The sequence below is a fragment of the Chinchilla lanigera genome, unplaced genomic scaffold (assembly GCF_000276665.1).
Source record: "Chinchilla lanigera isolate Chin_1 unplaced genomic scaffold, ChiLan1.0 scaffold00078, whole genome shotgun sequence".
In the NCBI taxonomy this organism is placed as follows: Eukaryota; Metazoa; Chordata; class Mammalia; order Rodentia; family Chinchillidae; genus Chinchilla; species Chinchilla lanigera.
In genome coordinates, this window is record NW_004955479.1 from 9,052,698 (window position 1) to 9,066,948 (window position 14,251).

General features: G+C 48.7%; 2 protein-coding genes across 7 annotated transcripts in view; one reads left to right on the forward strand and one right to left on the reverse strand.

Annotated features, from left to right (window-relative positions):
* The window catches only part of Lrrc4 (leucine rich repeat containing 4), a 54,688-nt gene extending 40,445 nt beyond the window's left edge, over nucleotides 1–14,243 (reverse strand). For 5 of the 6 annotated variants that reach the window (XR_001230881.1, XR_263738.2, XM_005402364.2 and 2 more), the window contains exons 1-2: nucleotides 13,835–14,243; nucleotides 11,790–13,660 (exon numbers count right to left, since the gene is read on the reverse strand). Coding sequence is in view for 4 of the 6 variants with exons in the window: in XM_005402364.2 (XP_005402421.1) it covers nucleotides 11,790–13,560 (1,771 nt within the window). In the remaining 2 variants the exon portion in view is untranslated. Of the gene's footprint in view, nucleotides 1–9,948; nucleotides 13,661–13,834 lie in introns of those variants that run through there. The other variant, XM_005402363.2, reaches the window with a different exon arrangement.
* Nucleotides 1–14,251, forward strand: part of Snd1 (staphylococcal nuclease and tudor domain containing 1) — a 431,831-nt gene that overhangs the window by 360,024 nt on the left and 57,556 nt on the right. The window lies entirely within an intron of this gene.

Sequence of the window (14,251 nt, forward strand, 5' to 3'; positions counted from 1 at the left end):
TGGGATTATAGGCATGCACCACCACGCCCAGCACCAATAACATTTTGACTAAGAAGACTGAAGTCTGAAAAGGCATTTGCCTCCATTCCTAGAATCTGAAGGGGATAGAAATCTTCACATCCAAATGGACATGGGGCTATGCATATGGCATGGAATTAAGCAACTGAAAGGTCCATTGCTTTCTCTTCCTGTTACATAGACTATTTAACCTCTTAATCACAGGAAATGTACCTTCTTGGATCTCTTCCCTTTTCCTTGCATCTAACCGAACGTTAGTGTCCTATCCGATTTCTCTTTGATCAGCCATTCTAACCATATGGAAATGCTGCACTTACAGGCACAGTCCCAGTTTTTGAGGTGGGTCTCAAGGACTGAAATTGACAGTATTTGTTTTAGTCCTAAAAGTAACTGCCACATGCACAGACAGAAACTTTAGCCAGCAACGACAGCATGTGACAGATACACTAACATCCACCCCCCATTATGTCAGAGAACAGTCCTGACAGCAGGAGGACAGCACAGCTACAGTAGGGATGCTGCCTTCCTTACTCTCCCAGTTCACTGGCTTGGAGATTGAGTTAGGAAGCTTCTGTGTCTGCTCCTGTCATCTCGATGTCTGCCTGCTGCCAGGCTGCCCTGGATATGAAAGGGCAGCACAGGTACAACTACTAATTACCCAGGGAGATTTTTTTTCCCATTGACCCAGTGAAGGGCTACCCCTCAGGCTCCACGTGTTGTATCCAGCAAAATTTCCGACATGAGAATCAGCTCTATTCTCTCAGGGGACAAGTCGGAAAAAGATTCCCCAGCTATCTCTTCCCCAGTGTTGGCTGTGAATGGAAAAGCCACCGCACAGCCCTGGGTGTCTGTCTGCTGTTCCCATTCCACCCAGGCTTCATCGGAGCCGGTTCACACCAGCAGAGGGAAGCCCTCTCCCAGTTCCAGCAGCAGCAGCAGCAGCACCTGGGGGCAGCGTCTTTATGCTTGTGGCAAACTGGAGCAGTGAGGCCTGAACTTGCAGGAGGGAAATGAAGTGACCTTGTGGGCCTGACAGGCTCAGCACAGCCACCATTTGTTTTGTTTGCTGATTTTCGCATGTGAAAAGCATCCAGTTGCTCTCAACCTTCTTTGCCTCTGTTTACTGCTCAGGTCCTTTGGCCACAGTAGCACTTGTGTAGTGATAGGGGAAAGGAAATGTTGCATTGCTCTGGCACCCAGCAAGGGTTCTCTGTCCAGCTCCGAGTTGCCAGAGGGGAACTGCTGAAGCAGCGCTCTAGAGTCACCCAGGAGACCCCTCCGTCTCTTGCCAAGCTCAACAAACCCTGCCCATGCACTCTTCTGAATCACACCTCACTGCAGCTCTGCTCCTTCTACAGCATAGCACAGGGCACACTGCCTTACGGGAAAGTCCTAAGTACCAGCAAGAGGCGTTTTAGCAAAGTGAATGGATGTGGGGAGGAAAAAAGCTGCTCAGTCATTTTTAAGTGGAAAAGAAAAGGTCACGAGAGCTGTATGGGGCCTGGGTTGGATTATTGTCGAGACTTCTGTGCTGCAGCAAAAGGGCCAGGTAACTGGGTCCAGCCCTGAGCCTTTCTAGCCCCTCCCAGCTGCTGACAGCCCTGCACAAAGAAATGCATGCTCTGTGTACACAGATGGGTCTGCATGTCAGCGTGAGCCTGTTTTTAGCCCTTGCCCAGGAAGGGCAGTCTGTAACAGTAATTTAATTAAATTTGCCCCCCTCCATGGCCCACATATTTGAAGAGGTTTAGGGGGAAATGAATCTGTCTGAGGAACATCACCCTGCCGCTCTGGCACTGCCCCAGAGCCAAGCCGCAGTACCATAAAGGGTCTCGCCATCCTGAATACGGCCCAGGGCATCTGTCCGCACTGCAGGCTCTCTGTCAAGGCTGCTTGCTGGCACATCTGGCAAGGAGGCCTCTGGAAGCAGTCCGTCTCCATCGCAGAGAAGCCACCAGGAGCAAAGTCAGGGGACTCCCTGCCCCCTACTCACGACCTGCTGGCAGCAGCTTCAGCAATAACTAGAGCCACGCTATTTGCTCTTACACCAGATTTCAGTGTTAGAATGGCAGCGTGAGATGAAACGCGCACATGTGCACACACGCACATGTGCACACCCTCCACTGACCCAGTTATATCATCTCTGGCCCTAACCTCAGTGTTAATGACCAATATTTAGGGACCAAGAAATGATTCCCCTTGATTCCAGTGAACTTATTCCTGAGTTTCATATCTCAAGTGCTCATCAGTTTTGTCCTTTATGTCTGTACTTAACCTGCACCCCAAAGACCTGCTCCTGCCTCCCAGCCAGCTGTACTTATCAGCTCATCAGGAAGCACCTAGGTTTTTCTCTGGCCATCTCACCTCTAGTCCACTGATCTGCTCATGACCGGGAATCCTTGCTTCCTATCGCTGTCTTCTCAGCTCAGCTTTTTCTCGCCAGATCTGCTGTAGCAAGCCTGCCAGAGAGGAGCATCCCCTTTGGTTATCTTCCTCTCTCCCCACCAAGAGCACATCCTCCTGGCTGGCTAATCTCTCCTGCGTAACGATAGCAGCTCCTCGGAGAGAAAGGGAATTCTCTGGCACAGTTTGTCTCAACACCAGCATAACACAGGCTGTTGCTTAGGAGTGGGAATCATTAGAGTCAGGCCATTATTGGAGGGGACTGGTCTCTAGGGGAGCTGGCAGAAATTACTGCTCCTTAATAGATGGAAACTCATTTGCTTGAAGCCCCTGCCCTCCTCTTTATTTCTCTGCATTTCCCACCTCCCTTCTCTTCCCAGCTTTGAAGTTGAAAAGAGAGGTAACTCCACCCAATTCAAGACAGCAAATGTCTGCTAAATTAATTTCGTTAAAAGAGATCCTTTGCTGAAAGCAGCTGTTCTTTTAGAATGTTTCTATTGGGACTTCACTTGAAACCATCATGAAGGAGGCACATTCTAATTAAATACATGTGATAAAATTATAGCCAGGGTCACTTCCTTCATTTCCCAGGAGAGGATTTGTTGAGATGGGAGGGAAAGAGGACAGTTTACCAGCTTCGTGGCTCTGTGTTTCAGAGTTGGCCCACAAGTCAGCATGGGCTGTGTGAGCTTTCCCTCCGAGGGTCCCCTTGCTTACATAACACACAAGACAGCAAGGAAAGTGGAAGCAGGTTTCCAGAATCTCTGCTTCTTCAGGGGTCTTCATGACCTTGAACAGACCTTTAACGTGATTTAGACTCTCAAGCCTCTTCCGAGCAGAGATGAGGTTCTTTACCTAGTACCCTGTGCTCAGGTCGGCAGAAGGGGAAGACCATTCCAGCGACAAAAGCCCTGTGTGATGTATTAGCTGTTTGGACTCCCTTCAGAACTCTCATATCCTGGAATACTATGGCTAAAGGGAAAGGAAGAGTTGCCTGATTTCTCAACTCTTGCTATTTCAATGAAACCGTAAGTGGGCACCATTGTCCCAGAGCACAAAGCACAAATAAACGGCCATTGGAAAAAGCCTGTCCCTTTCCCCCATCCCCTTTTGGAAGAGAACAGTTAGAATGTATGGGATTGCAATCTCTGGGAGGCACTAGTCACTTTACCACTTCTGTAAATGGAAGCCCCTGGAGTTGTACGTGACGGTGACCCTGCTGATGTCCAGTAATACCACTGGGTGGAGAACCCAGAGGGCAGAGGTCTATTTTCTCTGCATCACTACCTGCGTGATACTGAGCAAGTCCCCTCTCCTTGGGTTTCACTTGCCTCACAAATGAAATGAAGTAGATTTTCCAAATAAACCTGGAAGTTACTCTTGGCCGTGTTTATATCCCTAAAGTTAGAAGTCAGGAGCCCCAGTTATCTGCTGCCATCCAAAAGTCAGCCTGCCTGGATCACACACCCACCATGTGAAGGTGCTCCGAGCTGACATGGTTCCACTTACTTAGTCAGAGTGGGCGCAGACTTGAGCAAGGAGCAGGAAGGGTTAAGGAAAGGAAAAGCTCTCCAAAGGGGTGGGGGACTGAAACAGGAAGGGCTCAGGATAGACCAGTGCCTTAGTCTTCCTGTGTTCGTACTTCTCCATGGCTTCAGAACCTATTTCTCACATGTGTGCACCCCAACGCACCCAGTGCTGGTATAATTTTCTTCCTAAGAGAAACAAAATGAAATGCAAATTTGCTTTGAGGTCATTCATTCTTGCCCTGACCCTCTGAGTACCCTCTCATTTCTGACAGGGAAAATAATCTTCCTCGTGGAGATTCCTTTGGCAGGCTTTTCCTTAGGCTTTATTTTCCTCTCTCCTTTCCTATTCCAGACTCCCCCTCCCCAGTCTTACAGAGATGAATTGGAAGAATATGCTGTCATGTCAGAAGGAAGCCATTGTCAGTTCACACAAGCAAACGCTAATAGGATAAAGTATTATCCGACTTCCTTTAAGTCCAGAAATTAAGTCTTCTTGCAATGGTAATAGATTATAACTTGTAACCACTGTGGCTGGCAGGCTGCAGGAACAGGCTGTTAGCATCTGAGGCCTCAGCTCCTTTTCTGAGCTACTGTGAAGGATGCCCTGAGCATTTCTCCAAACACGGCCACAGGATCCACAGAACTAGCACTTAGTTCCTGGCTGGAACTGCCTGTATGGGAGAGCTGCCTATAACTCATTCAGTTCACTGACAAGGGGGATGTGAGTGGGAGCAGCTGTCTGAATGGTCTTAATGAATCTGGATGAGTGGGTAGGTGAGAAAGGAAGCCAGGCCGTGAAGGCTAGGAAGAAGTAGCCTAAGGCCAGGAAACCAAACTTTGCCCAAGGAACAGTTAGTATGTGAAAGCGCTTCTCCTTCACCTTGCTGACTCACTGAGCAGGTAAAGGGACTTATCTAGTGACTGAATCAGCACCAGCTCAGAGATGCAAGGAAACCAGAGATGAGACCTTAAAGGAACTGTAAAAGAGACTACAGATTAAGGAACCTTAGAGAGCAAACAGCGTGCAGACTATTAGAAGCAAGAGAGAGCCATCACTCTTCTGGGATGGATGGATCATGCAGGATTTCCTAGGTCCTATCATGGTAGATGAATGGACTTAAATGGGGATTATGAAGAAAACCTGATAGGATAATTAACCCGAAGGGTATTTTGTTTTGTTTTCTCAGTGAAGATACAAGAATATAGGTAGGTTTGAAAGAAACGGGTAGATCAAGGACTGTTCCTTTGGCATTTTGAAACTGATCTGAATGTTAGTAAATGCTCTGGTATTGCTTCGTGGATCCACAGAGTGAGTGAACTTGAAAGGCTTGGTCCATCTGCCCTTCACAACTGGTGTTAGAGTAGCCTTTTATGTCAATATTTCCTACTGCAGGTTCCAAACTTTTCTTTGAGAAGGTAATGACATCCTCTCAAGCACTAACTTGCTTTGACAAGACAGCTTCTCCCAGGATATCCCCCCAGGCCTAGACCTAATCTCTGACTCACTGTAAGAGCCCACGTGCACTGAACTCATAGCCATCATTATTTCTATGGGAAAACACAATTTACATAACAGCCTTCCCTCTGGAATAATACTCTTTCTAAGGATAAGCAGTGAGCTACACACCCTCTTCTCTTCCCCTCATGACTATGCCTTAAAGAAATAAGGAGATAGGTTCAGAGCAACCTGAGTGAGCTGTCAGGGTTGGAATTAGAGTACTGGCTTGAGGGTCGTGGTGCTTCCTCCAGCAGAGGACAACCCCCAGGAGAAGGAACAGGACTGCTGTGGGTAGGTGGTTTGGCCCCAGTACTGACAGCGGAGTTGGCATGTACAAGGGAATAAAACCTGTGATCATCATAAAATCGAATTCTGGCCTCTTATTAAGAAAGCAGAATGCATTGTCCAGCCTCTCTTGGAAAGTTGATCTGCTTTTCTTTTCCTCTGTTCCATGCCATCAGTTTCACACTAACAGTCCTCCACCATCCAGGGTCCAGCCAGCCTCTTGCTTGCAGAAGCCGAGTAATCTCCCTGGCTTTCCTCCTTAACTGCATTGCAGACCCTTGTCTGCCACACAGCTCTGTTCTTCGCTCACTTGCTCAAATTATGGTTCTTTTTCCCTGCTTTTTCTCTAAGCTCTCTTGTCCTGCTTGGAAGTCCCTGTAGCCCTCTCTGTGTTAATAGCCTTTCCCTCCACATACCTCCTCTTCTGACAGCCCCCAGGCCTGGTAAGGCTTCGTAGCCATAAAAGAGTTTATCACTAACGTTGTGAATAACATTGCATCAGTTGCACCCTGTCAGAAGACCAGGGATAGGAGGAAAGGCTAAGGACCAAGGCAACTCAGGTAGAACGGTTTGATCTAGCCCTCAACTTGGATAGCACTGTCAGCAGAAGCACCTTTACTTTCTTCTGGCTCATAAAGAAAAAAAAAGTAATCTATTCCTGGACTAAGTAGTACACCTTGCGCCAGCTGTAGAGCTGGTTTAGGGATCAAAGCACAGGAGAGGGCTTTCCTGGGTAGAGAGTACAACCATTTTTTCCACAGTCCTTGGGCTTATAGATGGCACTGTCCCTAGATAACCATTCTTGAGCAGCTCCATAGGTATACACTGTCTTTAGACATGTACAGAGCTCTGGAATACAGACACTGATGGGGCCTGGCCTTTTGGTCTATATGCTTATATGTATCATCAGATATATCTGCCAGCTGTACAGTGCTTACCACACAACGTAAGGCACTGTGCTAAGTATCAGATATATAGACATAAAGTAAAATTTCAGCCTTTACAACCTGTGTAGTGAAGTAAAGACTGTCTCCATTTTTTAGATGAAGAAATAAAAGTATCTGCCCAAAGTCACAGAGTTAGTAAGTGATGGGCTGGCATTCAGCCCAGGGAGACTGACCACGGAGTCTGCTTAAGCCCTATGCTACACTGCTTTGTGTGTTGACCATTCTAGTTCTTGGAGTCCTTAATCCTGCTCCAAAGAGTAATTTACTTCATTTTAATTTAAAGCAAAGATAGAAACAGTGTGACTCCACTGCCCAAACCCTTTTTCCCACTGCAGGAAAGGGTGCTTTTTAAATGGATGGAGACCAAGCTAGTTGCTTTGAGCCAAAAGCTGCCTTGCAGTTTAGCTGAGGCAGGATTTAGGAATGGCGTGAACAGTGCCTGCATTAGCTGATGGCATGGAGTGCTGGGTGCCAGCAAGAGAGATAAAATCAGATATATGTTTGGATATAAACATTCTCTCTCCTTCTCTTAATTTTAAGCCCTTACTGCTTTGTTGCAGTAAAATGGTGGAGCCTTAACTATGGATTCCAGCCCTGTAGGGGAGAAGCCTAGAGTGAGTAAGACCCTCTTAGTGCTCTCCCAGTCTAGTCAGCACCACTGAATGAAGCCAAAGGCCATGGACTCTGGGCCTCTTCCCTGCCAACAATAGAATTGCCTTGCAGGGACTCCGTGCACATTGTTCCATCCAGCACCCAGCAAGTTGCTGGCCTCAATACATGCTAAATAGCCACGATAAAGTAATGTCTCCAGGCCTTAGAAACTAGCCTGTCTACCTTCACTGATAATAGGGTGCAGCATGACACTGGAGGATGATAAGCCGTGGAGCAGATTATGGAAGGGGCAACTACTTCAGGCTGGGTAGATACAGTGGGGTGGGGGGGCTATTAAGTTAGCATACTCCCCCCACCCCCCTGCTCCCCTTGTCCTCATCATTGATCCAAATGTAGGAACCACTCCACTGTGGAGTATTTCTGTGGTGTTTCAAGACCTCTGTCAGTCTTCTACTCTGCAAAGCTGTCCAGCCCAAGGTTGGGAGGAGGCCAACCCATCTTTCTCACTGTAAATGCACCGTTTTACCTACTTCACCCTTTCTGCTGTAGCTATCCCTAACTGTGGGACTCTGCAATTTGTCTACCATTAAGCCCAAGCATCAGAAAACTGTTGTGTCCAATGCTGAGAGTCCAGCCCCTTAGTGAATACATGTAGAGCCCTGTGATCAGAATTTTGGTTAGGCTTTGCAAGGCAGTAGAGCTGGTTGTGATGGAGAATGAACAGCTCTCAGCAGAAGGAGACGAGAACACAGAAGTATCTATGGAAGACACATTGTAACTGCCTATTAGCAAGGAAAGAAATATGTTCATGATAGCCAGTAAAAGCTTGAGTGAGAAATCATGTTTGACTTGGAAGTTAAGAGACCTAGGGTTTGGTCCCACTTCTTCCACTAACTAGCAGTGTGACCTTGGATATGTCTTTCAATTTCTCTGGGGCTCCGTTTCCTTGACTGTAAAATGCAAAGGGATTAAACTAAATGATTTTCCACAGCCTTAAAAAAATTCTATAATGAAAATTCTATAACTCCATATAATCAACGGCAGAGTCTTTACCTCTAATGTGTTGCTATAACTACTCCCGGGAAGAGCTTCCAACCCACGTTCCATTCCCAGGTAACCAACCTTACAGCTTGGCCAAGCCCAAGGATGAGTCACTCAAACAGCCTTAAGGGCTGCGCTTTCTATGCTCATGGGGTCCTTCTCTGAAAAGCCGTCTCAAGTTCCTGCTACTGAAGAGGATGTACCCAGGACCACAGCAAAGGAAGGATCCTGGTCCACAAGCTGAAACAATGCCATACTGAAGAGACCTCCTGGGGAAAGGAACTGCCCTTGCAGCACCAAAAATGCTTCTGCTTAGGAACCATATTCTCATTCTCCCTCCATCCCTCGAGGTCCCTCTGGAAAGCATTTCTCCCTCATATCCCAAGATCTGAATATAACTGTTCCCAGGACAAAGGCCTCTGTTCTGAGGACTCTTCCCAGGATTGCTTTAGTCCCGTTTCTCTACCTCTCCCCTCAAACCTTTGTGTAGCCACAGACCTTTTGTCACTGCAGAGTTACTGCATAATTTCCTGACTGCCCAATAGCTTTTTAAAAATGAAAGGTGTTAGGAAACTGGCTGTCCATCTATTGTCTCTGAAACAACTTCTACAGTTGCCCTGGGATGTATACCTGGGAAACTGTCCTAAACAGCCCGAGTGGTGGTGTGTGGCACGAGAAAAGGAAGTCATTTTTTGATTTTGCAACTGGTCCTAGCCAAGTCCCACCCTTTGGTCTGTTGCAGTTTTCTCTTCTTGAGGGTAGAGTGGTAAAGGAAAGGCTGAGGGAACAGATCTTCAGTGCCTAGGAACGTGAGTGGCAATTTACAGTTGTTCACCTGTGCGTATATGCTTCCACAAACACTGGTACCCAGAAGTGACCTTTGTGCCCAGGAGGATTAAGAGTTGGACCTTCCTTAGCCATGTCTTAGCAACTGCTGCAAAGTGCTGCCTGCCTGTTTCCCTCCTCAGTGCCTCACACCCACTCAGTCCCCATTCCCTGCATTAATATAAATACTAGCGCTAAAGAAACGCAGCGCCCCAGCTCACGGAGCCTCCCTGGCACTCATTGCTCTGGGAGCCTCAGGAGACAGACCCCACCTCCACCAGGACACGTTGGACTATTTAACACCAAGAAAACAGAAGCAGCACTGCCTGTGGGAAATTGCAGCCAAACTACATTACTGCAGCCCTCTTAAATCCAGGCCCCCTTGGGTTCTTAGGTAGAGCTGGCGCTGCCTGACCTGCAGCTTTTGCTGAGGTGGCATTTAACTTCTGGCCAGGTCCCAGGAGCTGAGGCTGACCCATTTCCCCTGGTTTTCCGGGGCATGGGGAATTTGGTTATACCCCCAACAAAGCCAGGGACTAACACACTTAGCTCGTGGAAGATGCACTAGAATTGGGGTGCGTTTATTTAAGCTAAGGAAAGGTTGTTGACAGCTTCAGCATTTTCCCATACTTTTAAAAAATTTAACATGTATCTTCCCCCACCCCCACCACCGTACTTTTCCCCTCCCTTTCCCTCCCCCCTTTTTTCTTCATAGAAATGACTTGGTCAATGTTCATAAGAAGCTATAGTTTCAGTATCTTATTCAATTTAACCCTTTGGGGACATTGAATTAAAAATTGAACAATATTTATTAAAATACAAAAATACACTTTTCTCACATTACAATCAGTGTTGCTTTGTTGGCATTCCCCCCCACCCATACCACCCCCTTTCAAATCTGAACCCTTTTGTCCTCTTAAAGCTAAAAGAATAACTGAAAGAAGTTACATCATTAAATGGTCCAGAATAACAGAGATCTCTGCCTTCCCCAGCCCCCACCCTTCCTCCTAGACCTCCTCAGAGGTGGGCCTTGGAGAGGGAAGCTTCCCCCACGGTGCCCCATTCAACAGGACTCCATGCAGAACTCACTCACATATGCATGCGTGTCACTCTTAACTGGATTTCACATCGTTTCTGTGAAGCATCCTGGATGGGAAAGGCTTCCTTAAGTGAGCCTGTGCCCTTTTTGTCTCTCCTTTTTGCTTCTCTACTCATGTTCTGCCCCCACTCCATCACCACAACCAGTTGGCATCAACTGTAATAATCCCTAATGAATCAGCATTTAGAATAGTCACCAAATCCCAAGCATGAGAAAAGCTTCCACTCCCCCAAGCTCCCCACTCCCAGCCACTCCTCCCTCTCCACCTTAAAACAAACAAGACCTTTTTTGAAAAATCATAAAATGTCATCATTGTCTACAATCATTTGTCAGATACCCGAAACAACAGGTGGACACAGCACAATGCTAATTTATGGCCTCCTGTGAATCATTCCCTCTGCTGCTGCTCTCCTTCCTAGCCTCCCTGGTGCCGCACCCACTTCAGGGGCCTCCTCCTTCTGGGAAACCCTGAATAGACACATGCCTTGCAGAGTGGGTTAAGCCCAACTGCAGGAATCTGGTGCAGTGTGAAAGCATTTGACTCAGAGCTACGCCAGCTCCCTTTCCTCTCGGCTCCGTTCTGAAGCACGGTCAGGCAAGGAATACTCGTGTCCCAGTGCACACATCCAGGACTTGTGCACATGGACAAAGACTCAGCCCCTTTAAGGATTCATTTGAATTTAGGTGGTTTTCCTGTTTAAAACCCATTTACAGATCTGTCTCCCCTTGGCCTCTGGAAAAAAAAAAATTATTGCCTCTCAACATTTTGGCACAGTACAAATTCATAGTGCTTTTTTTTCTTTGTTTTGTTGTTTTTGTTTCTTTTTTTTAAAATAAGATAAATCTGCAAAGACAGCTCTCAGCTTAAGAAAGATGTCTGTAGAAATGGGTATTCCTGTATCCTATGAAGGAAGCATCTTCTAAAAAAATGACAGATGCAGTTTATTCCTCCTACTCCTCAGCAGCCCACACCCTACCTCTTTGGGGGTGTAGGGTATTTGTTGTTGTTGTTTTAGTTTGTTTTATCTTAGCAGTTTCCACCTTACACCAGAAATCCCTTCTGGCAGCATAGCAAGTTGACTTGTGGTTTGTACCCCCACAACGTTCCCAAGATGCCCCTCCCTCCCCTTAAATAGAACTTACAAGTTAGAAAATAGTTTTGTTTTGATTTTTTCTTTTTAAATTTTAATATAATCTGTTTTTTTAACCAGCCCATAGATTTAATATATAAGCATATACAAGAAAAAGTCTCTCCCCACTCTGTACAAAAGTTGCTGTGTGTGTGTGTGTGTGTGTGTGTGTGTGCATTCTATTGCGTCTTGTAAGTTTTTTGGGGCAGGAGAGTCATATTTGAGTTTCCTGTACCTTGTCCTTGGTATGGGTCTGAATTATGTAAGGTTCAGAGATAGTGGTGACTGTGGGGTGCAGAGAATTCCCCAGGCTGTTTTCTGTCCAGTGGGCCCCATGTGCTGGTTTGTAGGTGTTGTAGTTAATATGGTCATGAATTGTGGGCAGCACTACTGCCCCCTCACCTGATACACCGGACGGAGCTGCTGTTGCTGCCGTGGATGCTGCTGCTGGGATGTCTTCATCCACCTGGATAATTTCAACTGTCCGGGCAGCTGTGACTGTACTCCGCTGCTGGTGCCGCTTACGAAGTTTATAGAAGACAATCAACATGGCGGCAGCTAGCAGAGTCACTGCCACAAAGCAGCCAATGATGATCTTGGTGGTCTTCATGACTTCATCCAAGCTAGTCTGCATCTTGTCAGTGGTGTCTGTCGCGGGTACTGCCACCTGCTTGGGCACACGGGTGGTCTGAATGAGCACCGTGGTAGAGGTGGTGTATGCCGGTTGATAACCAGTAGACGTGGTAGGAACAGGTTTGTACTTTCGTGTTGTGTCCTCGGGCGAGCTCTCTGTGGTCTCCACTGTTACCGTGGTGAAGAAGCTATAGTTGGAGGTGTTGAGCTCGGCCGTGCTCACGTTGAGGTAGGCCGAGGCATTGGAGTTTCCTGCCACATTGGTCACCATGCATGTGTACACCCCAGTGTCTGAGAGCAGCACATGGGAAAAGTTCAAGGTGCCATCATTAAGGACAGAGATCCGTGGGTGGCGGGAGGCATGGCTGAGCACGGTCCCATTGGGGAGTAACCACTTTACAGAAGACATGGGGGGAGTCCGACATTTAAGTTCCGCCATCCGACCCTCAGAGATATTGAGGTCCCGAGGTGCATCCATGATGAAGGGGGCAGAGCACTGGAAGGAGGCCTGGTCTACCTCCACCAGGTAGCGGCCTCGCATGTGCATGGGAGCATGACAGCGGCCACAGCAGGTGGAGTTGGTGGGTATATACTCCCGGAGCCACCAGGCTAGCCACAGAATGTCACAATCACAGTTCCAAGGATTGTGGTGTAGGTGCAACTCCACCAGGTACCTCAGCGGGGTGAAGAGGTCATGGGGCAAAGAAGAGAGGTTATTGTGGGCCAGGTTTAGTTCCACAAGTGAGGCCAGCCCATCAAAAGCATTCCGCTCGATCAAGCTGACCTGTGAGTTCATGACCCATAGCTTCTTGAGAGAGCTTAGGCCATGGAAGGAGCCAGGCCTGATCTCAGGAAAATGGTTCCCTGACATCTCCAGCTCCTCCAGCCCCACCAAGGGGGTGAGATTGGGCATATCTTTAATGTTGCACATGCCCAGGTTCAGGTACTTGAGGTTAAACAGTCCCTCAAAAGCCCCCTCAGAGATATACTCCAGCTTCTTGAGCTCCCCTAAATCCAGTCTCATGAGGGAGGGCACTCGGTTGAAGGCGTAAGAGGGGATGCTTTCTATGGGGTTGTTGCGAAGCCAGAGCTCCCGCAGCTTGGACAGGTACTCAAAGGCCCCACTGGGGATGACGGTCAGCCAGTTGTCAAACAGCTCCAGGGTGTTGAGGCTGGCCAGGCCATTGAAGGCCCCCACCTCGATCTGCCGGATGGAGTTCCTGCCCAGTTGCAGGACCTCCAGGTGGTGGAGGTGTCGGAAGGTGTCAGCCTGGATCATCTGGATGTTGTTTTCCATGAGGTTGAGGTACCGGGTGTTGGAGGGAATACCCTGCGGGACCTCTGAGAGGCCCCGGCGGGTGCACACCACCTTGCTGAACTGGTTACTACAGGAGCAGACAGAAGGGCAGTTCTGGGGCCCGGCTGAGGCGGCAGCAGCGATGGCTGCACACAGAATCCACACTTGCGCCGTGAGGTAGACGACGGGGAGCAGGATGGCATTCCAGGTGTGGTGCACAGTTACCTGCCACAAGAGCTTCATGGTGTGGCACGTTCATAATTCACCATCGCCTGGGATTTTGGCTCGGAAAGGAGAACCAGCCCTACCCCGGCTTAAGTGAGCTAGGAGCTCCTCTTTCCATCTGGAGAAGGAGGTGGGGAGGGGGCGATTAGAGAGAGCAGATCGGCCAAGAAAAATCCTGCCAAACTACAGAGCGGCCCCTCATCCGCCAACCCACCCTCAAGGCCAGCCCTCCCAAAGCCAAGACTTTCTCTCCCACATTGCCACCATCCCCACCCAGATCGCTGTCACCTACCTCGGAGGGAAGGCAAGGAAGAGCTGGCGTGGTGTCCTCAAGATTTCTCCATGGGAGCTGGACGCCTCATCCCCATTCTGACTTCTTAGTTTTTAATTAACAAAAGGGGGAAGTCGTGGGGGTGGGGAGGGCAGAGGGGAGGGGAGGGGAGGGGTGGGGGAGACAAAATGGCTTCTAGTAAATCCAGAGCCGGCGAAGCCGCGGAGTTGAGGCGCGCCAGGGAGAGCAAGGCCGGGCGGGCTATGCAGGTGCATGCCCCCCCCTCGGCCCGAGGAGCGGCGCCACCAGCGCTTCTCTGCTTTGTCCTTGGACCCTGGCACCCGCTCGCTCCGTCCGCAGGGGAAGGCGCCTCATCGCCAAAGTGTGCCTCCGGCGCCCCCAGCCCGCTGCCCGGCCGCCGCCGGCGGGGGTGCGGGG